General features: G+C 46.3%; 1 protein-coding gene across 1 annotated transcript in view; it reads left to right on the plus strand.

Moving 5' to 3' along the window:
* Positions 1-24,024, plus strand: part of LOC121556901 (platelet glycoprotein Ib alpha chain) — a 27,267-nt gene extending 3,243 nt beyond the window's left edge. Inside the window, exons 3-6 of the mRNA XM_045213889.1 lie at positions 15,669-15,956; positions 16,683-16,868; positions 23,115-23,721; positions 23,957-24,024. Coding sequence (XP_045069824.1) covers positions 15,669-15,956; positions 16,683-16,868; positions 23,115-23,721; positions 23,957-24,024 — 1,149 coding nt within the window. The remainder of the gene's footprint in view (positions 1-15,668; positions 15,957-16,682; positions 16,869-23,114; positions 23,722-23,956) is intronic.
* The last annotated feature ends 1,827 nt before the right edge of the window (positions 24,025-25,851 follow it).

The following is a 25,851-nucleotide window of genomic DNA, read 5'->3' on the forward strand; positions in this document are numbered from 1 at the left end:
TTGATGTTGGTAACAATTATTTGATGTCCATCACTCCGGCGGGTAGCTAGCTAGCATCACTCTGGCAGGTAGCTAGCTAGCATCACTCCGGCGGGTAGCTAGCTAGCATCACTCTGGCAGGTAGCTAGCATCACTCTGGCAGGTAGCTAGCATCACTCCGGCTGGTAGCTAGCTAGCATCACTCCGGCGTGTAGCTAGCTGGCATCACTCCGGCGGGTAGCTAGCTGGCATCACTCTTGCAGGTAGCTAGCTAGCATCACTCTGGCTAGTAGCTAGCATCACTCTGGCAGGTAGCTAGCTTGCATCACTCCGGCGAGTAGCTAGCTGGCATCACTCCGGTGGGTAGCTAGCTAGCATCACTCCGGCGGATAGCTAGCCAGCATCACTCCGGCGGGTAGCTAGCTAGCATCACTCTGGCTGGTAGCTAGTGTAGCCGGCGCGGTCTGCTCGTTGCCGACTACTGCGTTGTGTTCCGGTGCACTGAAGACAAGACACTGGCATACTTGAAGGCACTTTATTGTGTACAACTCTCTCAATCTGTTCAACATCAAGGAGAGAAAATGTTCAAAACTCTACCCTCGACCAGAATCCGCCTCTCTCAGTCGAGTACAATGCAGACTGAATATAATCACATTCAAAAATACAAGGAATAAAATACAACATAATTGGAAAATAAACATTGCATCTGGTGTATATCTTATGTATGTGTCATATTGCATGCTATCTCTGCCAAAAACTCTGAGCTTTAAGCCTTTACATTAATACTGTGCAACATGACATAAACCATCTTTCAAATAGTTAATACATACAATAATATGCACGAAGCAACATGTAATCCTTCACATTGGAGCTTTTCAGTGCCATTAAACACTAATCAATACATGAAAACATTTTAAATGAACACATATTTTTAACCTGATGTAGGGAATACATACCTGTTCAACATCAAGGAGAGAAAATTTTCAAAACTCTACCCTCGACCAGAATCCGCCTAACATAAAAAGAACAACGTGGGCTTCAACACAAGAGGATAGAATGACGATCGCTAACTTACAGCTAAACAAAACACGAGGTTAGCTAAGTTAGCAATTTCTCAAACTCTCAAAAATAGCTAAATTCACAACACAGCTTGATTAAATGTACGTACACTCATCATATAATATACATACAAGTTACTATGTGCACTGAAACGTTTTAGTTTTAACAGGTATATCAAGTTTATATCACGCCGAAGTGAAAACATACCTCTCTCAGTCGAGTACAATGCAGACTGAGAAAAGCATGACATCCCTCCGCATATAACCAAACCAACACTCTAGAGGGCGCACTTACACAACTAACTCTCCCAATATCTGTAAACTACACGAAATGCTGAACAATACAATATTTTGGTGAAATCAACTCACAAAATAAAATAAAAAATAGAAAATGAACGGTTGCAAAAATCTGTAATTCTTTGACCTGTTACATTCACCCCTCTTTAATTTCACCAAAATCCTTCACACTTCGAGGGTGGAAAATAACCAAAAACATATAGAATAAAACTCTTGTCCACTTGGTCCAAGATAGCCCTGGGACTCCATTTCCCATATACAGCGTATAAAGCTACTTACAAAGTAAGTTAAAAGAAAACAGCAGTTGATCAGGCTACTGCCCCTTCTAGTGAATATGATGCCTTATACATCATATGAAATCTTGGAACACTTTCCCTCCATTATGAACATCTCATGACTCAGGTCATACTACTGGTAATAAAGAAAAATATCTTAATCTCAAAAATGTATCTAAAATAAAGAACGGAAAGACAGTGACCTTCTGACTCCTGTAACAAAACCCTTGGTGAGTGGTTTTGCACCATGTTCTCTATCAAGCGATCGACTGCCTTAACAACCCTGCCAGTACGTGTTCTGACAACCTGACTTTCAAACCCTTGTACTTGGGAGGGTATCTGACTATCAATCAGTGTAACAGGTGAATTGACGTCCGAAGACCCTGTCTCATCTAAGTCAGGAACATCAATTGGGGCAACAGAGTCAGTGTCAGTCATGTGCAAATCAGGGGGGTCACTGGAATCCGACAAGTCTCTCACAGGTGAGTATTCATTTTCCCCTTGGCCTCTGACCTCTTTAGACTGGGCTCTCGTGGGTGTCAGTTGAACAGACTTCCTGGACAGAGAGTGGGGCATCTCATTCTCCATCTCAGACTCATCAGCTTCTCCAATAGACTCAGAGTCAGAGGAATGCGTTTAACCACGAACATGTACGGTCCTCAGAAGCATCTACTGCTAGGCCACTCAAAGCATCAACAGAAGGAGGCTGAAACTCACTGGCCACATCTGAGGCAGCTCCATTCATCTCTTCATCGCTTAGTTCTGGCATGGGCAAGAAGCTCACGTCCAACATCAAATTCCGATGAACAACTTTTGTTTTCCCACTTTCGTCTCTGACTTTGTAAACGTGAGTCTGAGGGTTCCGGTCTATGATGGTATACATAGTGGCTTCCCACTTATCCGCTAACTTCCTCTTCCCTCTCTCTGCTTTATTAGCTAACAAAACTCGGTCGCCAACGTTCAAGTGGGTTCCACGAACTCTCTTGTTGTAGCCATCAGCTTGATGTTGCTGTCCTTTCCTCGCATGCTGCTGAGCTATGTCGGCAGCCACATGGAGGTTCGCCATCAGTTTCTCTGCATAGGTCTTATAATTCACCACGACTGGATCCCTCAAGACTTGTTTGAAGACCATGTCTACTGAGAGTCTGGGGACTCGACCATACATCAAATAGAATGGAGGATATCCAGTTGTTTCATGAGTGGTGGCATTATACGCAAAAGTCAAAGTCTGTATCTGTTGGGCCCAGTGTTGCTTAGCTGTCAGGGGTAGGGCACGCAACATACTGCCAAGTGTCCTATTGAACCTTTCGGTTTGCCCATTTCCCATGGGATGGTATGCTGTTGTGTGTGTTTTCATAATCCCTGTGAGGCTGAGGAGTTCAGCTATGAGTTTGCTTTCAAAATTGGCCCCTTGATCAGAATGTATTCGCTCTGGGAAACCGTAGATGCAGAATATGTTATCCCATAACTTCTTTGCTATTTGCTTTGCAGTTTGGTTTATGCAGGGAAAGGCATGAGCCAATTTTGTAAAGTGGTCTGTTATGACTAACACATCGACAGATCTTTGCTTACAGTCCTCAGCACTCCAAAAATCAATGTACACCAGCTCCATGGGTGCCGAAGTGCGAATGCTCTCCAAGGGAGCTCGGGCAGCTGGTTCAGGGGTCTTTTCAAGGATACAGCGTTGGCAGCATTTCACATATTCCTTGATGTCTCTTCCCATTTGCGGCCAGAAGAAACGCTGTCGGGCGAGGTGTGCTGTTCTAGCCTGCCCTTGATGCCCAGCGAAATCATGCACACCAGCGAGAGCTTTGGCCTTCAAGCTAGCAGGCAGCACAAACTGATACCTCTTCTCTCTGCTTAATGGGTCTTTGGTTACCCTATATAGGACTCCGTCCTGGACTTTTAGATGATGCCACTGCTTGCACAGTGTCTGGGTCGTAAGAGCTAACCTCCTCCTCCCTCGCCTAGGTGGTGGCTCACCCCTCTGAATGAGTGGCAGGACTTCCCTGATAACTGGATCTATTTCCTGGCTGTGCCTCAGCTCGCCGATGGAGAGGGCTGGAAGTGTGTCTTGTTCTGAGGGCACCGCCTGGGGAAGAGCATTGAGAAACTGTGTTGCTCTTATCTCTGCTCCCCTTTCCCACTCTACATGAGCTTCACAAGCAGATTTCACATGAGAGGGTTCTTGACTGCCGGCCAGCCTGTCTTGAGTGGGGTCCATAGTTACACAGCACCCTGCATCAAGTGCCTGGAGACACTGGGTCTTACTCCGGAAGAGATCTTGGACTTTCTCCTCTTTGGTTCCCTCCGCCTCGGCCAAAATACTTTCATAGGGCTCACTGATCAACCTTTGGCTCACTGATTTAGCAAACGGATCTCTACTCAGGGCATCTGCCACAATGTTCTTTACCCCAGGAATGTGTTTGATACTGAAGGTGTATGGGGAAAGCTTTGCCACCCACCTCTGTTCGCAAGCATCAAGTTTTGGTTTGGTCATTATATAGGTCAAAGGATTATTGTCGGTCCACACTGTAAAAGTGTGGCCTTTCAACCAGTGGCTGAATTTTTCACAAACACTCCATTTGAGCGCCAAGAACTCCAGTCGGTGAGCAGGATACCTCTTTTGTGAGCCAGTGAGGGTCTTGCTGGCAAATGCGATCGGGCGTGCCTTCGTTTCTCCTTCTGGTATCTGGGACAGAACTGCCCCAAGGCCATCAAGAGACGCATCAATGGACAGAACCAAGGGCTTAGTAAAGTCTGGATGGCTAAGGACCACACAATTCAGGAGCTTCTCCTTAAGGCCGGCGAAAGCGGAATCGCAGTCAAGGGTCCAATCCGCAGGTTTGAGCTTTCTGTAGACTCCCGCATTCTGACTGTACTTCCCGGCCTTTCCTCTCCGTTTCTGGCCAGCTGTGAGAGCAAACAGGGGTTTTGCGATGGAGGAGCAATTTGGTATGTAGTGTTGGTAATAAAATACCATCCCCAGGAACGACTTCACTCTGCGAACTGAAGGAGTGCAGCCATCATCTTCCATCAAGTCCCTCTTTGACATTTTGGTGATGACCTCGACCTTCTCTGGGTCAACAGCAACACCGTCACTGTCAACGATGTGTCCGAGAAACTTCACAGATCTCCGCAACAGATGGCATTTTTTTGGACTCAACTTTAGATTGTGCTCCCGTAGCCTCTGGAAAACAACCTCTAATCTGCTGAGGGCCTGCTGTTCATTGGGGGCAAATATCAAGAGATCATCTAGGTAGCACAAGAGACTGCTGAAGTTAAGATCGCCAAAGATACTCAGCATCATCCTCATGAAGGACGCTGGACTGTTGCAAAGCCCCTGTGGCATTCTGTTATACTCGTGCAGACCTAAAGGGGAGGAAAAGGCAGTGTATTTCTTGTCCTCTTCATGCATGGGCAAGTTATAAAATCCAGACGTGAGGTCCATGGTGCTGAAGACAGCATTACCGCCAAGGGCAGCCAAGCAGTCCGATTGATGGGGCAAAGGATGAGCATCCTTGATAGTTCTTGCATTCAGCCATCGAAAGTCTGTGCATATCCGGAGGTCGCCATTTTTCTTCCAAACCATCACGAGTGGAGAAGCATATTCACTCATTGATTTCCGTATGATTTCCTGTTCCTCCATCTCGGTGAGAACTTGGCGCAGCTTTTGATAGTGGGCTGGCGGCACTCTGCGATATGGAAGACGGAAGGGACGGTCGTCAGTGAGGCGGATCCTATGAGCAAAGCCCTTGGCTTCTCCACAGTCAAGATGATGCTTTGAAAATATATCCTGATATTTCTCCAGCAATGTCACAAGTTGGAACTTGGTGGAGGGGCTCGCTTCACAATGATCAATGTCGACATTTCCTAGACCAGACTTCTGCAGTCTGTCTTTCAGGTCACCGTTGTCGTCCTGTTTCACATGAGTCACTCTAACAGAGCCAGCATCACTCTGACAGGAACCCTGGAACAGTGTGAGATCTTCAGCTGCAACACAAGTAGAGACGTCCGCAAGTTTGCTGTTCCTTTTCAGTGTGAGTGGTTTGTCTGAGATATTAGTGATTTTCATGGGAATCCAGCCATCTCCCCATAGCGGTGTTACCACTCTCCCCACCATAATGCCCCGAGGCACACACCTGGAGGTTGTAGGCTCCACCATAACTGTACTCCCAGGTGACTTGGGTATATTACTTGGCAGTCTTCCCCACAGCAGGTACTCTTGTTTGGGAAGGAGAGTCACCGCCTGAGTTAGCTTCACTGTCCCTACTTTTCCTGGGACATCTTCACCCCCTCCATCTTGTGAGACTGGTCATCATTTCTAGAAACTGTTCGCCATCTGGAGACCCTTTTGTGTTGCTCGAGATAAGTGTCCAATAACTGTTCTCGTTTTTCAGCTGATGCAGTACACGTTTCAACATGTTGGTGCCTACTATTATGTCGTCTTTCTGACCAGTGATCACCAGAACTGGGACCATGCACTTTTCCCCATACAGACTTAGTTCCATGTCATACATGCACTTGGGGCGCACTTGTACTCCTCCACAGCCAACAAGGATGATATGCTGTGAGAGTTCTTGATGTGGGGTCAAGACGCTATCCGATAGTAGTCTCTGCTCTGCCTCTTCACTTATCGTGCAGGCCATTGAGCCTGTATCGAGGAGCCCTTGCAACTGAGCACAGCCATTAACTGTCACCGGTGCGTGAAATAACTCACTGAACGTCTCAACTCTGTGAATATTCTTAACAATTACCGTGCAATTATCAGACATTGCTTTACAGACATTGACATACATCTCCTTCAATTCTTCACTTTCTTCAAGGGTTGAATCTTCAACGCTCACACATCCCCTTTCCGTATGTGAGCTATCTAGTTTAAACTGGCTCCAACTTGCTCAGAGTTAGGTGGTGTGTGCGCTAACTGTGGCTGAGCGTTAATTCTTGGCCGGCGCTGTTGGCATTCTCTCTTCCAGTGGCCGGGCTTGTAACAGCCCATACAGAGGTTCGCCTGTCTACAGTGTGCAGTAGTTGAATGTTCGGCAGACTGACAGACTTTACATCTACTCTGAACAATGGCTGCTGGCCCCCTGCTTGGTGGCACGACTGCTGTTGTGTGTGCCGTCTGCTCTAGCACACGGTTCAGCAAGCCAATGAGAGACTGCATGCAGATGCTCTCTGTCTGAGGAGAGGATGGAAGCCCCATTGCCTTTGGGTAACCAGTAAGGTCTGTTGGGTTTTCAGCAGCGACTGTCTCTGTGGTTAATGCCTGAGCATGTGCACCAATGTTCTTTGGCCAATAAGATTTGGCTTGACACATTGTTCTAGCCTCTCTCTGATGTTCAACGAGGTGTTCCTGAATCTCATTTGCTGTCCACTTTTCAGCTGTTTTGCACTTTAGGACACTTGCAAGAGCGGGGTCGGGACAGTGTTTCACCAGCATCATTGTGACTTCGTGAGAGGGGTCCTCAATGTTTCGCCCCTGCCTTCTCAGACACTAATCTGCGACATCCACAGCCTTGTTCAAGCGTATCCAATAGTCCATGGGACTTTCTCCGGCCAGAGGAAGTGTGTTATAGAAATCTGCTAAAGGCATAGAGGAGTAGGTTAACTCACTGAAATGTTGTTTCAGAATATCAAAGACGAGCTTGGAGTTCTCAGCTGGCTGCAGCGATGGCATACTGCGCAGGGTAACTTTAACAATGTCTCTAGCCTTTCCCATTAGTCTTGACATTATCTCCTGGGAGTGCTCTTGCGGGTGTACACCCCTCTTATTCAGGTAAACGCTCATAATCTCTTCCCACTCATGCACTGTGTGTTTGTCTGTTCCATCACCCCTGAAGTACGGCGGCTCTTTGACATCTGTCTTCATGACTAACTTTACTCCTGTCATGTTCAAATCAGACTGTCCATATCCTAAGTTCAGGCTAGGCGTAGGAGTGGTTTGGTTATCGGCACTACCAACAGATCTCTGTAATTGGCTAGCAATGTTCTCTCCTATTTCATGAGCTAACTGTGTGATGAGACTCCCTAGGTCTGCAGAACTCACATGTGAACTAGACACTGGCTGACGTGGAGAATGTTCATCTGTTTGGGTGTGAGTGTATGAAAATGCAGGACGGCCCACTGAACTAACGCTGCTTGCAATGTCTGGAGCATCTCCTAAGCTACGCATGTGTGGTGCGGGGGAATATTCATCAGTGCGTAAGCGTGTGGACGAGAGTACAGGTCTGCCTAGTATACCAGCACCCCTAACTGGCGTGCTCTCCACCCTACTCATAAACCTGCCCCTCCCCAGGCTTACCCCTGCAGCATCTCCAACACTAAATGGTGTCTACGCATCCTTACCATCAGTCATTAAAAAAACAAAATAGAAAGTTGTAATAGACTATGGTAATGATATGTGAATCACCAGAACATGTGAATATGAAAAAAAAATTGTAAAATGATAGAAGTAGCTGAGGTAAGCAATTAAGAGCTACAATTTACACATTAATGTTTGCCCTTATACTTGTCAACGTTCCGAAGAGGTTCCTACTCGTCACAGCAACCACCGGCGATCACCCTGGCGATGATCTGAAGCGAAGATATCCGGGTCACGGCACCAATGTAGCCGGCGCGGTCTGCTCGTTGCCGACTACTGCGTTGTGTTCCGGTGCTAAATTCACGACACAGCTTGATTAAATGTACGTACACTCATCATATAATATACATACAAGTTACTATGTGCACTGAAACGTTTTAGTTTTAACAGGTATATCAAGTTTATATCACGCCGAAGTGAAAACATATCTCTCTCAGTCGAGTACAATGCAGACTGAGAAAAGCATGACATCCCTCCGCATATAACCAAACCAACACTCTAGAGGGCGCACTTACACAACTAACTCTCCCAATATCTGTAAACTACACGAAATGCTGAACAATACAATATTTTGGTGAAATCAACTCACAAAATAAAATAAAAAATGAACGGTTGCAAAAATCTGTAATTCTTTGACCTGTTACACTAGCATCACTCTGGCAGGTAGCTAGCTAGCATCACTCCGGCGAGTAGCTAGCTGGCATCACTCCGGCGGGTAGCTAGCTAGCATCACTCCGGCGGGTAGCTAGCTGGCATCACTCCGGCGGGTAGCTAGCTGGCATCACTCTGGCAGGTAGCTAGCTAGCATCACTCCGGCTGGTAGCTAGCATCACTCTGGCAGGTAGCTAGCTAGCATCACTCCGGCGTGTAGCTAGCTGGCATCACTCCGGCGGGTAGCTAGCTAGCATCACTCCGGCGGGTAGCTAGCTAGCATCACTCCGGCGGGTAGCTAGCTGGCATCACTCCGGCAGGTAGCACAGCCTGGGATCGAACCCGGGTCTGTAGTGACGCCTCAAGCACTACAATGCAGTGCCTTAGACCGCTGTGCCACTCGGGAGGCCAGTCAACCTTTTGATCTGTTCCTGATTATGGTGATATTATTTATCAAAGTGCAGCTGCTACTACTCTTAACCCTTTGGATGCCGTCTACCATCGTGCCCTTCGCTTTGTTACAGGGGACAGTTTTAATACTCATCAGTCTATCCTGTATCAAAAGGTTGGCTGGACTTCGCTAAAGACCCGTAGATCTCTACATTACTCCCTTTTTGTTTACAAGACCCGACTTCATAAACTTCCAGCTTTAATATTGCAGATAGATTCTAACTTCCATCAATGTAAGTGTCTGCATCACTTCCAATCCCCCATATGTTTTTTTCCCGCAAATATATGTATATATATACATATACATACATATACACATACATATAAACATACATATACACATACACTGTACATACATATAAATACATATACATACATTTATATACACCCCTTCCCTAATTGGAGTAGACTAGTGAACAACAACGATTAGGCCTAAAATGTACAGCTTATACATACATTTTATGGACACAGTCAAATTTACAATAATTATATTTTGTTTGTTTTTGCTCCTGAACTTCCTCTACCCTCAACCTCTCCGATCATTTTCATGATGTCCATCCGGTTTGCTTCTATATGCCATATCTTCCTAACTGTGCTCTTTCACAAAAGCTCTCAACCTATAACCTATATACTTATTATGGACACAGCATGTTTTACATTAGTTATCTTGTTGTTATTAGTTGTTGTTATTAGTCCCATCCTTCAACTCCGTTCAACTCCTCCCATCTATCTCTTAACACCATCCATATTGGATTTCTATTTGCCATATATTTTTCAACTGTACTGTGATGTTTCACAAAAGTTCTGAACCTTTCTATTCTCATTGTTTCTACAGATTGTAAATTGAAAATAAACATTTTTGCTAAAAGTATTATTATATTATTGATCGATTGACTATGACTTTTCAGATCACCCAGTAATGCTATCTGCAGGGTTAGCTCCAGGTAAATATTGCAATCCTTCAGCCATTCCTGGACCTGTGACCAAAAACAAGCTACAAATGGACAGTACCAAAACAAATGATCTAATGATTCTGTCTTTTCGCAGCAAAATCTGCAGAGCTGGGAAGATTGTATCCCCCATATAAATAACATTCTATTGGTAGCAATCATTTTGTATAATCATTTAAATTGAAAAATTCAAAGTTTTGAATCCGGCGTCGTTTTGCGTATCAGTTCTTAAACACTATGCCATGGAATCGGTACGTCAAAAATCTCTTCCCAACTATTTTGCAATCTATATGGGACGGCTGTCAATCCTTTGGTCCTTAAATGAAACTGGTATACTTTTTTATTTATCACAATTTCCTTTAACCAATTATGTTGTTTAATGCAGGACAGACAAGTTCCTCACTTTCTCCCCCTTCCACTTTCCTCTTCCATTTTTGCGGTAAGGCTGCAATTATTTGGTTGTAATTTTGGGTAGAACAGACATTTCCATATGTTTTTGTTGGCTGCATGTGCGACATAACTCCACCAGTCCTACATATGATATAATTTATGAAGATTATACCTTTAAAAAAAAAAAAAATCCTAAAATAAAGGTTTTTATTAATTAGTATATTTGAATTTAACCACAATATTTGTTGCATTATTTGTTCAGTCGTTTCTGGAGGATTAAATTGAAATTGTAACCAACTTTCTATGGCTTGTTTTAGAAATAGTGATATTTGGGAGATTATTTCCTTTTCAAATAACTGAAAGTGAGAGTTTGTAATCTGAATAAAGTGAAAAAGGCCATTCTTGAACAGTTTGGATTTAAGTGTAACTTTTGTATGACTGAAGCTTTTAGTGATGGGTCTAATGCTTTAATATTGAATCATTTCTGTCCACCGAATTCATATTCATTATATAAATAGGCCCGTTTAATTTTGTCTGGCTTGCCGTTCAAAATAAAATGGAATATTTTTTTCTCATATAATTTAAAAAACTGTTCGCTAGGTATAGGCAAGACCATAAGCAAATAGGTAAACTGGGATAATACTAAGAGTTAATCAGGGTGATTTTTCCACAAATAGACAGGTATTTACCTTTCCATGGTAGCAAGATCTTATCTATTTTCGCTAATTTTCTATTAAAATGTATTGGAGTGAGATCATTTATTTCCTTTGGGATATGTATTCTGAGTATATCCACATCACCGTCAGACCGTTTTATTGGTAAACTACATGGTAATGTAAAAATAGTATTTTTTAGTGATCCAATAGATAATATAGTACATTTATTGTAATTTGGTTGTAATCCAGAGTTTCAAAAATATATCTACATCCTCTATGAGGCTGTGGAGGGATTCAAATTGTGGATTTAAAAGAAAACATGAATCATCAGCGTACAATGACACCTTTGTTTTTAAACCCTAGATTTCTAATCCCTTGATATTATTGTTGGATCTGATTTTAATAGCTAACATTTCCATGGCCATGATAAAAAGGTTTGCCGATAGTGGACAACCTTGTTTTACTCCTCTTGACAGTTTAAAACTTTAGGAGAAATAGCCATTATTGACTATTTTACACCTAGGGTTACTAGGTTACAACCTTCCCAAGTTCTCTCACGTCACCCCGCTCCTCCGCACACTCCACTGGCTTCCAGTTGAAGCTCGCATCTGCTACAAGACCATGGTGCTTGCCTACGGAGCTGTGAGGGGAACGGCACCTCCGTACCTTCAGGCTCTGATCAGTCCCTACACCCAAACGAGGGCACTGCGTTCATCCACCTCTGGCCTGCTGGCTCCCTACCTCTGCGGAAGCATAGTTCCCGCTCAGCCCAGTCAAAACTGTTCGCTGCTCTGGCACCCCAATGGTGGAACAAGCTCCCTCACGACGCCAGGACAGCGGAGTCACTCACCACCTTCCGGAGACATTTGAAACCCCACCTCTTTAAGGAATACCTGGGATAGGATAAAGTAATCCTTCTACCCCCCCCTTACCCCAACCCACCCCCCACCCCCCCCAAAAAAAACAAAAAAACATTGTAAAGTGGTTATCCCACTGGCTATAAGGTGAATGCACCTATTTGTAAGTCGCTCTGGATAAGAGCGTCTGCTAAATGACGTAAATGTAAATGTAAATGTATACATGATTTTAACCCATTTTATAAGAGATTCTCCAAAATTGAAATGGTCCAGACATTTATATATAAACTCCAGTTGTAATTTTTCAAATGCCTTTTCAAAGTCAGCTATGAATAGCAGGCCTGGTTTCCCAGATTTTTCAGTGTTCTATTGTTTCCAGTACTTACCTTATATTATCTACAATGTATCGTCCATGTAAAAAACCTGTCTGATTACAATGAATAATGTCCGACTGTCACGATCGTCTGAAGAAGCGGACCAATACGCAGCGCGTGGAGTGAACATGATGACTTTATTTAATAAAGCAACCACAAAAAACAACAAATGACGATAGTGAAGTCCTCTGTAACACTGACAGAAACATGGAACAAAAACCCACAAACACAAAGTGAAAACACACAGTATAAATATGGCTCCCAATCAGAGATAACGAGCCGACAGCTGACACTCGTTACCTCCGATTGGGAGTCATATGACTAATCAAGATACTCCAACCAAACATAGAAATAAACAACTAGAATAACCAACATAGAAATACACCCAAGTGAAAAATAACAACCCTGGCTCAAAATCAAAGTCCATAGAGCCAGAGTGTCACAGTACCCCCCCCTAAAGGTGCGAACTCCGGGCGCACCAGCATACAGTCTAGGGGAGGGTCTGGGTGGGCGTCTGTCCATGGTGGCGGCTCTGGCACTGGTCGTGGTCCCCACCCCACCATAGTCACTACCTGCTTACGTAGCCTCCTCCAAATGACCACCCTCCAATATAACCCCACTGGATTAAGGGGCAGCACCGGACTAAGAGGCAGCACCGGACTAAGGGGCAACACCGGACTAAGGGACAGCACCAGGAGAAGGGGCAGCACCAGGATAAGGGGCAGCACCAGACTAAGGGGCAGCACCGGACTAAGGGGCAGCACCGGGATAAGGGGCAGCACCGGGATAAGGGGCAGCACCGGGCTAAGGGGCAGCACCGGACTAAGGGGCAGCACCGGGCTAAGGGACAGTACCTGACTAAGGGGCAGCACCGGACTGAGGGGCAGCTCCGGACTGAATGGCGGATCCGGGCTGGACGGCTCTGACGGATCCTGGCTGGACGGCTCTGGCGGATCCTTGCTGGACGGCTCTGGCGGATCCTGGCTGGACGGCTCTGGCGGATCCTGGCTGGACGGCTCATGGCTGGCTGACGGATCTGGCTGCTCGCGGCTGGCTAACGGATCTGGCTGCTCATGGCTGGCTGACGGATCTGGCTGATCCTGTCTGGCGGAAGGCTCTGGCTGATCCCGTCTGGCGGAAGGCTCTGGCTGATCCTGTCTGGCGGAAGGCTCTGGCTGATCCTGTCTGGCGGAAGGCTCTGGCTGATCCTGTCTGGCGGAAGGCTCTGGCTGATCCTGTCTGGCGGAAGGCTCTAGCGGCTCCTGTCTGGCGGAAGGCTCTAGCGGCTCCCGGTCTGGCGGACGGCTCTGAAGGCTCATGGCAGACGGGCGGCTTTGCAGGTTCAGTACAGACGGGCGGCTTTAGCGCCGTTGGGCAGACGGGCAGTTCAAGCGCCGTTGGGCAGACGGGCAGTTCAGGCGCCGTTGGGCAGACGGGCAGTCCAGGCGCCGTTGGGCAGACGGGCAGTTCAGGCGCCGTTGGGCAGACGGGCAGTTCAGGCGCTGTTGGGCAGACGGGCAGTTCAGGCGCCGTTGGGCAGACGGGCAGTTCAGGCGCCGTTGGGCAGACGGCAGACTCTGGCCGTCTGAGGCGCACCTTAGGCCTGGCGCGTAGTGCCGGAACTGGAGGTACCGGGCTGAGGACACGCATCTCAGGGCTAGTGCGGGGAGAAGGAACAGGCCGGACCGGGCTGGCGACGCGCACCGTAGACTTGGTGCGGGTGGCAGGAACAGGCCGGACCGGGCTGGCGACGCGCACCGTCAGTTTGGTGCGAGTGGCAGGAACAGGCCGGGTCGGGCTGTCGACGCACACCGTATCCTTGGTGCGTGGAGCAGGAACAGGCCGGGCAGGGCTGTCGACGCACACCGTATCCTTGGTGCGTGGAGCAGGAACAGGCCGGGCTGGGCTGGCGACGCACACCATAGGGTCTGTGCGTGGAGCAGGAACAGGCCGGGCTGGGCTGGCGACGCACACCGTAGGTTCTGTGCGTGGAGCAGGAACAGACCGGGCTGGGCTGGCGACGCACACCGCGGGCCTGGTGCGTGGAGCAGGAACAGGCCGGGCAGGGCTGTCGACGCACACCGTATCCTTGGTGCGTGGAGCAGGAACAGGCCGGGCTGGGCTGGCGACGCACACCGTAGGTTCTGTGCGTGGAGCAGGAACAGGCCGGGCTGGGCTGGCGACGCACACCGTGGGCTTGATGCGTGGAGTAGGAACAGGCCGGTCCGTACTGGGAACACACACCACTGGCTTTAACTGGGGATCAGGAACGGGCCGGACCGGACTGGTAACACACATCAGTCTCTCACGCCGTGCCGCAACAACTTCCCTTCCTCTACTCGCCAATGGCTCCCGTAATCCGATAGCCTTCTCTCCACGTCTCCCTGTAGCAGCCTCCTGCTGCCCAGCCGCCTAAAGCCATGTGCCCCCCCCAAAAACTTTTTGGGGTTGCCTCTCGTCCTTCCAACGATGATGGCCCTGCTGACGCCGTTGCTCCTCTCTCGCCAGGGCCTTGATCTTCCCCCAAGGTCCCTTGCCCCCGAGCATGTCCTCCCAGGACCACGATTTGCCCACCTGGGCCATCGCCAGCCTCTCGAGCTCCTTACCAGGCGCTTCCTCCCATGTCCAGCTGTCTTGCTCCTGGACACGCTGCTTGGTCCTTCTATGGTGGGTTTTTCTGTCACGATCGTCTGAAGAAGCGGACCAATACGCAGCGCGTGGAGTGAACATGATGACTTTATTTAATAAAGCAACCACAAAAAACAACAAATGACGATAGTGAAGTCCTCTGTAACACTGACAGAAACATGGAACAAAAACCCACAAACACAAAGTGAAAACACACAGTATAAATATGGCTCCCAATCAGAGATAACGAGCCGACAGCTGACACTCGTTACCTCCGATTGGGAGTCATATGACTAATCAAGATACTCCAACCAAACATAGAAATAAACAACTAGAATAACCAACATAGAAATACACCCAAGTGAAAAATAACAACCCTGGCTCAAAATCAAAGTCCATAGAGCCAGAGTGTCACACCGACAATACCTTTTTAATTCTATGCGCTATACATTTTGCTAGAATTTTTGCATCACAACACTGAAGTGTAAGGGGCCTCCAATTTTCTAAATGGACTGGATCTTTATATGACTGTGTTTTTGTATTTTAATGTGTATATATATTTTTGGGGCGGGTATAATGTGTATATTTATGTTGTAGATACAGGGCACATTTGTAAAAGAGACCTAGGTCTAAATATGTCTTCCCTGTTAAAATAAAAGTTCAAAAATAAAATTAAAACTCTCCTCTAATCTACTTTACTCTACTATACTACATTATCATAATCTCTCCTGTGTTCTAGGTGCTGATCTTTCCCCAGAACCAGTTCTCCAGTCTAACCTGGTTCTCCTATAGTCACTTCCCAGAGCTCTATGAGATAGATCTCAGCCACAACGCGGTTCCAGAGGTTCCCCTGTCCCCTGGCCCAGTTCTCCCTACCCTGGGGGTTCTACGCTTGGTAGGGAACCGCATTAGAACCCTGCCCCCTCACTCCTTCAGGGCCACACCGGGCCTGCTAGAACTCTATCTGGACCAGAACCTCCTGGAGACACTAGACGACCTGTCCTTCTCTGGGCTCAGACTGCTACAGGTCAGTACGCCACTTAGTTAATTAGTATATTTTTTTATTGGTTAATTGTTTGGTTACCTGATTTGCTAGTCAGTTAGCTAGTCAGTCAGTCAGTCAGTCAGTTAGCTAGTCAGTCAGTTTGTTAGTTAACTAGCTAGCTAGTTTCTTAGTTAGCTTGTCAGTCAGTTATTTATTTATCTAGTCAGTTTAGTTAGTAAGTTAGCTAGCTAGTTAGTTATCTAGTCAGTTAGTTAGTTAGTTAGCTAGCTAGTTAGGTAGTTCGTTATCTAGTTAGTTAGCTGGTCAGTCAGTTAGTTTGTTAGCTAGTCAGTCAGTTAGCTAGTTATCTAGTCAGTCAGTTAGTTAGTTAACTAGCTAGTTAGTAAGTTAGTTAGTTAGTTAGTTAGCTAGTTAGCTAGTCAGTTAGTCAGTGAGTCAGTTAGTCAGTTAGTCAGTAAGTTAGCTAGTTAGCTAGTCAGTCAGTCAGTCAGTTAGTCAGTTAGTTATTTAGCTAGTCAGTTAGTTAGTTAGTTAGTTAGTCAGTGAGTTTGTTAGTTAGTTAGTAAGTCAGCTAGTTAGTTAGCTAGCTAGCTAGTCAGTCAGTTAGTCAGTTAGCTAGTCAGTTAGATAGTTAGCTAGTCAGTTATATAGTTAGCTAGTTAGCTAGTCAGTCAACTAGTTAGTTTGTTCGTTAGTTAGTTAGTTAGCTAGTAAGTCAATTAACACCCCTGTTGTTGTTTGTTCTAGATCCTGGAGCTGTCTCAGAACCGTATCTCTGTTCTGCCCCCTCTGATGTTCCGCTCCCTCCCGGCCATTGAAACCCTGGTTCTAGAGCAGAACCGCATCAGAACCATGCCTGACCAGTGGTTCTCCGCCAAACCTGATGTTCCCTACACCTACCTGTCGCAGAACCCCTGGGCCTGCTTCTGTAAGGTATGTTATTTCGTATAGAACCCTGTAAGATACGTTCTCGAGTCTAGAACCCTGTAAGGTACATTCTCTAGTCTAGAACCCTGTAAGGTACATTCTCTAGTCTAGTCTAGAACCCTGTAAGGCATGTTCTCTAGTCTAGAACCTTGTAAGGTATGTTCTCTAGTCTAGTCTATAACCCTGTAAGGTATGTTCTCTAGTCTAGAACCCTGTAAGGTATGTTCTCTAGTCTAGTCTAGAACCCTTTAAGGTGTGTTCTCTAGTCTAGTCTAGAACCCTGTAAGGTATGTTCTCTAGTCTAGTCTATAACCCTGTAAGGTATGTTCTCTAGTCTAGTCTAGAACCCTGTAAGGTTTGTTCTCTAGTCTAGAACCCTGCAAGGTACGTTCTCTAGTCTAGAACCCTTTAAGGTATGTTCTCTAGTCTAGTCTAGAACACTGTAAGGTATGTTCTCTAATCTAGAACCCTGTAAGGTATGTTCTCTAGTCTAGTCTAGAACCCTGTAAGGTATGTTCTCTAGTATAGAACCCTGTAAGGTACGTTCTCTAGTCTAGAACCCTGTGAGGTGTGTTCTCTAGTCTATAACCCTGTAAGGTATGTTCTCTAGTCTAGAACCCTGTAAGGTATGTTCTCTAGTCTAGTCTAGAACCCTGTAAGGTACGTTCTCTAGTCTAGAACCCTGTAAGGTATGTTCTCTAGTATAGAACCCTGTAAGGTATGTTCTCTAGTCTAGAACCCTGTAAGGTATGTTCTCTAGTCTAGAACCCTGTAAGGAACATTCTCTAGTCTAGTCTAGAACCCTGTAAGGCATGTTCTCTAGTCTAGAACCTTGTAAGGTATGTTCACTAGTCTAGTCTAGAACCATGTAAGGTATGTTCTCTAGTATAGAACCCTTTAAGGTACGTTCTCTAGTCTATAACCCTGTAAGGTATGTTCTCTAGTCTAGAACCCTGTAAGGTATGTTCTCTAGTCTAGAACCCTGTAAGGTACGTTCTCTAGTCTAGAACCATGTAAGGTACATTCTCTAGTCTAGTCTAGAACCCTGTAAGGTATGTTCTCTAGTCTAGAACCCTGTAAGGTCTGTTCTCTAGTTTAGAGCCCTGTAAGGTACATTCTCTAGTCTGGAACCCTGTGAGGTGTGTTCTCTAGTCTAGAACCCTGTAAGGTATGTTCTCTAGTCTAGAACCCTGTAAGGTATGTTCTCTAGTCTAGTCTAGAACCCTGTAAGGTACATTCTCTAGTCTAGAACCCTGTAAGGTATGTTCTCTAGTATAGAACCCTTTAAGGTACGTTCTCTAGTCTAGTCTAGAACCCTGTAAGGTATGTTCTCTAGTCTAGTCTAGAACCCTGTAAGGTATGTTCTCTAGTCTAGAACCCTGTAAGGTATGTTCTCTAGTCTAGAACCCTTTAAGGTACATTCTCCAGTCTAGTCTAGAACCCTGTAAGGCATGTTCTCTAGTCTAGAACCTTGTAAGGTATGTTCTCTAGTCTAGTCTAGAACCCTGTGAGGTGTGTTCTCTAGTCTAGAACCCTGTAAGGTATGTTCTCTAGTCTAGTCTAGAACCCTGTAAGGTACGTTCTCTAGTCTAGAACCCTGTAAGGTATGTTCTCTAGTATAGAACCCTTTAAGGTACGTTCTCTAGTCTAGTCTAGAACCCTGTAAGGTATGTTCTCTAGTCTAGTCTAGAGCCCTGTAAGGTACGTTCTCTAGTCTAGAACCCTGTAAGGTATGTTCTCTAGTATAGAACCCTGTAAGGTATGTTCTCTAGTCTAGAACCCTGTAAGGTATGTTCTCTAGTCTAGAACCCTGTAAGATACATTCTCTAGTCTAGTCTAGAACCCTGTAATGCATGTTCTCTAGTCTAGAACCTTGTAAGGTATGTTCTCTAGTCTAGTCTAGAACCATGTAAGGTATGTTCTCTAGTATAGAACCCTTTAAGGTACGTTCTCTAGACTAGGTCTAAATATGTCTTCCCTGTTAAAATTAAGTTCAAAAATAAAATTAAAACTCTCATCTAATCTACTCCTCTAGGTACGTTCTCTAGTCTAGAACCCTGTGAGGTGTGTTCTCTAGTCTAGAACCCTGTAAGGTATGTTCTGTAGTCTAAAACCCTGTAAGGTATGTTCTCTGGTCTAGTCTAGAACCCTGTAAGGTATGTTCTCTAGTATAGAACCCTGTAAGGTATGTTCTCTAGTCTAGAACCCTGTAAGGTATGTTCTCTAGTCTAGAACCCTGTAAGGTACATTCTCTAGTCTAGTCTAGAACCCTGTAAGGCATGTTCTCTAGTCTAGAACCTTGTAAGGTATGTTCTCTAGTCTAGTCTAGAACCATGTAAGGTATGTTCTCTAGTATAGAACCCTTTAAGGTACGTTCTCTAGTCTAAAACCATGTAAGGTACATTCTCTAGTCTAGTCTAGAACCCTGTAAGGTATGTTCTCTAGTCTAGTCTAGAACCCTGTAAGGTATGTTCTCTAGTTTAGAACCCTGTAAGGTACGTTCTCTAGTCTAGAACCCTGTGAGGTGTTTTCTCTAGTCTAGAACCCTGTAAGGTATGTTCTCTAGTCTAGAACCCTGTAAGGTATGTTCTCTAGTCTAGTCTAGAACCCTGTAAGGTACGTTCTCTAGTCTAGAACCCTGTAAGGTATGTTCTCTAGTATAGAACCCTGTAAGGTATGTTCTCTAGCCTAGAACCCTGTAAGGTATGTGCTCTAGTCTAGAACCCTGTAAGGTACATTCTCTAGTCTAGTCTAGAACCCTGTAAGGCATGTTCTCTAGTCTAGAACCTTGTAAGGTATGTTCTCTAGTCTAGTCTAGAACCATGTAAGGTATGTTCTCTAGTATAGAACCCTGTAAGGTATGTTCTCTAGTATAGAACCCTTTAAGGTACGTTCTCTAGTCTAGTCTAGAACCCTGTAAGGTATGTTCTCTAGTCTAGTCTAGAACCCTGTAAGGTATGTTCTCTAGTCTAGAACCCTGTAACGTATGTTCTCTAGTCTAGAACCCTTTAAGGTACATTCTCCAGTCTAGTCTAGAACCCTGTAAGGCATGTTCTCTAGTCTAGAACCTTGTAAGGTATGTTCTCTAGTCTAGTCTAGAACCCTGTGAGGTGTGTTCTCTAGTCTAGAACCCTGTAAGGTATGTTCTCTAGTATAGTCTAGAGCCCTGTAAGGTACGTTCTCTAGTCTAGAACCCTGTAAGGTATGTTCTCTAGTATAGAACCCTTTAAGGTACGTTCTCTAGTCTAGTCTAGAACCCTGTAAGGTATGTTCTCTAGTCTAGTCTAGAACCCTGTAAGGTATGTTCTCTAGTCTAGAACCCTTTAAGGTATGTTCTCTAGTCTAGAACCCTGTAAGGTACATTCTCTAGTCTAGTTTAGAACCCTGTAAGGTATGTTCTCTAGTCTAGTCTAGAACCCTGTAAGGTATGTTCTCTAGTTTAGAACCCTGTAAGGTATATTCTCTAGTCTAGAACCCTGTAAGGTACGTTCTCTAGTCTAGAACCCTGTAAGGTATGTTCTCTAGTATAGAACCCTGTAAGGTATGTTCTCTAGCCTAGAACCCTGTAAGGTATGTACTCTAGTCTAGAACCCTGTAAGGTACATTCTCTAGTCTAGTCTAGAACCCTGTAAGGCATGTTCTCTAGTCTAGAACCTTGTAAGGTATGTTCTCTAGTCTAGTCTAGAACCATGTAAGGTATGTTCTCTAGTATAGAACCCTGTAAGGTATGTTCTCTAGTATAGAACCCTTTAAGGTACGTTCTCTAGTCTAGTCTAGAACCCTGTGAGGTGTGTTCTCTAGTCTAGAACCCTGTAAGGTATGTTCTCTAGTCTAGAACCCTATAAGGTATGTTCTCTAGTCTAGAACCCTTTAAGGTACATTCTCCAGTCTAGTCTAGAACCCTGTAAGGCATGTTCTCTAGTCTAGAACCTTGTAAGGTATGTTCTCTAGTCTAGTCTAGAACCCTGTGAGGTGTGTTCTCTAGTCTAGAACCCTGTAAGGTATGTTCTCTAGTCTAGTCTAGAACCCTGTAAGGTACGTTCTCTAGTCTAGAACAGTCTAGAACCCTGTAAGGTATGTTCTCTAGTATAGAACTCTTTAAGGTACGTTCTCTAGTCTAGTCTAGAACCCTGTAAGGTATGTTCTCTAGTCTAGAACCCTGTAAGGTACATTCTCTAGTCTAGAACCCTGTAAGGTATGTTCTCTAGTATAGAACCATTTAAGGTACGTTCTCTAGTCTAGTCTAGAACCCTGTAAGGTATGTTCTATAGTCTAGTCTAGAACCCTGTAAGGTATGTTCTCTAGTCTAGAACCCTGTAAGGTATGTTCTCTAGTCTAGTCTAGAACCCTGTAAGGTACGTTCTCTAGTCTAGAACCCTGTAAGGTATGTTCTCTAGTCTAGAACCTTGTAAGGTATGTTCTCTAGTCTAGTCTAGAACCCTGTGAGGTGTGTTCTCTAGTCTAGAACCCTGTAAGGTATGTTCTCTAGTCTAGTCTAGAACCCTGTAAGGTACGTTCTCTAGTCTAGAACCCTGTAAGGTATGTTCTCTAGTATAGAACCCTTTAAGGTACGTTCTCTAGTCTAGTCTAGAACTCTGTAAGGTATGTTCTCTAGTCTAGTCTAGAACCCTGTAAGGTATGTTCTCTAGTCTAGAACCCTGTAAGGTACATTCTCTAGTCTAGTCTAGAACCCTGTAAGGCATGTTCTCTAGTCTAGAACCATGTAAGGTACATTCTCTAGTCTAGTCTAGAACCCTGTGAGGTGTGTTCTCTAGTCTAGAACCCTGTAAGGTATGTTCTCTAGTCTAGAACCCTGTAAGGTATTTTCTCTATTCTAGAACCCTGTAAGGTATGTTCTCTAGTCTAGAACCTTGTAAGGTATGTTCTCTAGTCTAGTCTAGAACCCTGTGAGGTGTGTTCTCTAGTCTAGAACCCTGTAAGGTATGTTCTCTAGTCTAGTCTAGAACCCTGTAAGGTACCTTCTCTAGTCTAGAACCCTGTAAGGTATTTTCTCTAGTATAGAACCCTTTAAGGAACGTTCTCTAGTCTAGTCTAGAACTCTGTAAGGTATGTTCTCTAGTCTAGTCTAGAACCCTGTAAGGTATGTTCTCTAGTCTAGAACCCTTTAAGGTACATTCTCCAGTCTAGTCTAGAACCCTGTAAGGCATGTTCTCTAGTCTAGAACCTTGCAAGGTATGTTCTCTAGTCTAGTCTAGAACCCTGTGAGGTGTGTTCTCTAGTCTAGAACCCTGTAAGGTATGTTCTCTAGTCTAGTCTAGAACCCTGTAAGGTACGTTCTCTAGTCTAGAACAGTCTAGAACCCTGTAAGGTATGTTCTCTAGTATAGAACCCTTTAAGGTACGTTCTCTAGTCTAGTCTAGAACCCTGTAAGGTATGTTCTCTAGTCTAGAACCCTGTAAGGTACATTCTCTAGTCTAGAACCCTGTAAGGTATGTTCTCTAGTATAGAACCCTGTAAGGTATGTTCTCTAGTCTAGTCTAGAACCCTGTAAGGTATGTTCTCTAGTCTAGAACCCTGTAAGGTATGTTCTCTAGTCTAGTCTAGAACCCTGTAAGGTACGTTCTCTAGTCTAGAACCCTGTAAGGTATGTTCTCTAGTCTAGAACCTTGTAAGGTATGTTCTCTAGTCTAGTCTAGAACCCTGTGAGGTGTGTTCTCTAGTATAGAACCCTGTAAGGTATGTTCTCTAGTCTAGTCTAGAACCCTGTAAGGTACGTTCTCTAGTCTAGAACCCTGTAAGGTATGTTCTCTAGTATAGAACCCTTTAAGGTACGTTCTCTAGTCTAGTCTAGAACTCTGTAAGTTATGTTCTCTAGTCTAGTCTAGAACCCTGTAAGGTATGTTCTCTAGTCTAGAACCCTGTAAGGTACATTCTCTAGTCTAGTCTAGAACCCTGTAAGGCATGTTCTCTAGTCTAGAACCATGTAAGGTACATTCTCTAGTCTAGTCTAGAACCCTGTGAGGTGTGTTCTCTAGTCTAGAACCCTGTAAGGTATGTTCTCTAGTCTAGAACCCTGTAAGGTATGTTCTCTAGTCTAGTCTAGAACCCTGTAAAGTACGTTCTCTAGTCTAGTCTAGAACCCTGTAAGGTATGTTCTCTAGTCTAGAACCCTTTAAGGTATTTTCTCTATTCTAGTTTTGAACCCTGTAAGATATGTTATCTTGTCTAGTCCAGAACCCTGTAAGGTACGTTCTCTAGGTGTGTTTAAATAAAGTTGGATTGTATTTGAAGGTGGGTTACTTGAAGGAACACCTGGATGATCAGGGCCACAACGTGTACACAAGGGTTGGAATAATCATCACCCCGGACGAAGAGAGTGTTACCTGTGCCACGCCTCCCTCCCTGGCCGGCCGACCAATCGTGGGGCTGGAGGATGAGGAGTACTGCCCACCTGGTGCCCCACCCGACGCCCCCCCTGGAGACTCTGAACCTGAACCTAACCCTACTCTACTGCCCACCACCACCACTACCAGAACTACCACCACAGCAGCCACAACCACTGTTCCTACTACCACCCCTACTCCTACTACCACCCCTACTCCTACTACCACCCCTACTCCTACTACCACCCCTACTCCTACTACCACCCCTACTCCTACTACCACCCCTACTCCTACTACCACCCCTACTCCTACTACCACCCCTACTCCTACTACCACCCCTACTCCTACTACCACCCCTACTCCTACTACCACCCCTACTCCTACTACCACCCCTACTCCTACTACCACCCCTACTCCTACTACCACCCCTACTCCTACTACCACCACAGCTACTCTGAAACCCACCACCCCTCCTCTACACCCTACCGACCCCACCCACCTGCCCCCGCTGCCGGGTGAGGTAGTCACATGGCCCTCCCCCCTTCAGGTGGTCACATGGTCTTGGCGGGAGATAGTGACCATCCTGGTGGAGTGGGAGGAGAGCTGGAAGGGGACAGAGGGGGGGAGGCTCGGGGGAGGGAACAGCTGGGAGCATCATGGTCTCTACAGACCATCACAGGTTACTACCCTCTCACCACACCCCACCACGACCACAGCCATCACACATAGAACCCTATCTCAACCACCTAGGGCCCCAACTCAACCACCACCACCTAGAACCCCAACTCAACCACCACCACCTAGAACCCAGACCCTGACCTCCCCAGTGACCACAGTCAGACAGGTTGGAGGTTCAGATCCCTGGAGGGGTGGTAGTGTCGTGGGGGCCAGGGCTGTGTTCTGCTGGTGGCTGTTTGCAGGGTGTGTGTTATTGTGTGTTCTGTCTGGGGGGTGGGGGTGTATGAGTGGCTTATGGCTGTGGAGGATGTACAGGACCGTCTATAGGCCTCTACTGGACAGGGGGAGAGGTGGAGGAAGGGGGGGGGGAGTCAGGCTGCTCAGGTTGAAACGCCACGAAGGGGGAGTCAGTGGGGAGAACAGGGGAGTCAAAGCCATCTCCCTGCCTCTAGGAGGGGGAGGAGGGGGTGGAGGAGGGGGGGTGCAGGCCGTCTATCGCTCTGTTCTATTCATCTCTAGAGAGGAGGGAGAGAGAGAGGGGGAGGAGGGAGAGAGAGAGGGGGAGGAGGGAGAGAGAGTGATTGTGATGTTGGACTCAGCAATAGAAGGGACAGCTGGGGGGATGTCACTACAAAACAGGAGGGAGGGAGAGATGGAAAAAGAAGAAAGTGAGAGAGGGATAGTGGGAGGGGTGGGGAGGAAGAATGTGTACAGGAAGAATCTCTACAGAGTGTACAGTAGGGATGAGAAGATAGAGGGATTGGGGGAGGTGGAGGAGAGCTGGCAGACAGAGGAAGGAGGGAGGAAGGGGGGAGGGAGAGAGGCTAAGAAGCGCTACAGTTTGGTTCTGAGGGAGGAGAGAGTAGAGTGGGAGAGAGGGAGGGAGAGAGGGAGGGAGAGAGCGGGGGAGGAGAAGGAATGGGTGGTGGGAGGATGGGAGATGTCTGGGGGAGAGAGGGGGGAGGAGAGTGGGAATGGAGGGGGAGATTGGTGGTCTCTCTTACCCAGCATGCCTTGGTGCAACCCCCCACCTGACCCTCACCCTAACCCGCCAACTGACAGGCACACCTGAGTGATGTCATCGCACCAAATCCTCTCTAGGTTTCTTCCAAGGTTCCTGCTTTCTAGGGAGTTTTTCCTAACTACTGTTCTTCTACATCTGCATTGCTTGCTGTTTGGGGTTTTAGGCTGGGTATCTGTGAAGAACTTTGTGACATCTGCTGATGTAAAAAGGGCTTTATAAAATAAATTTCATGGATTGATTTGACATCATCACGAGTGACATGACTGTCCCAGTGCGGGGAGTCCTTCCTCTGAGCTCTGTCCCAGTGCAGGGTGAACTTCCTTCCGCTCAGCTCTGTCCCAGTGCAGGGTGACCTTCCTTCCTCTCAGCTCTGTCCCAGTGCAGGGTGAACTTCCTTCCGCTCAGCTCTGTCCCAGTGCAGGGTGACCTTCCTTCCTCTCAGCTCTGTCCCAGTGCAGGGTGATCTTCCTTCCTCTCAGCTCTGTCCCAGTGCAGGGTGACCTTCCTTCCTCTCAGCTCTGTCCCAGTGCAGGGTGACCTTCCTTCCTCTCAGCTCTGTCCCAGTGCAGGGTGACCTTTACCTTCCTCTCAGCTCTGTCCCAGTGCAGGGTGACCTTCCTTCCTCTCAGCTATGTCCCAGTGCAGGGTGACCTTCCTTCCTCTCAGCTCTGTCCCAGTGCAGGGTGACCTTTACCTTCCTCTCAGCTCTGTCCCAGTGCAGGGTGACCTTCCTTCCTCTCAACTCTGTCCCAGTGCAGGGTGATCTTTACCTTCCTCTCAGCTCTGTCCCAGTGCAGGGTGATCTTCCTTCCTCTCAGCTCTGTCCCAGTGCAGGGTGACCTTCCTTCCTCTCAGCTCTGTCCCAGTGCAGGGTGACCTTCCTTCCTCTCAGCTCTGTCCCAGTGCAGGGTGACCTTTACCTTCCTCTCAGCTCTGTCCCAGT

Source organism: Coregonus clupeaformis, unplaced genomic scaffold (assembly GCF_020615455.1).
Source record: "Coregonus clupeaformis isolate EN_2021a unplaced genomic scaffold, ASM2061545v1 scaf0168, whole genome shotgun sequence".
Lineage (NCBI taxonomy): Eukaryota > Metazoa > Chordata > Actinopteri > Salmoniformes > Salmonidae > Coregonus > Coregonus clupeaformis.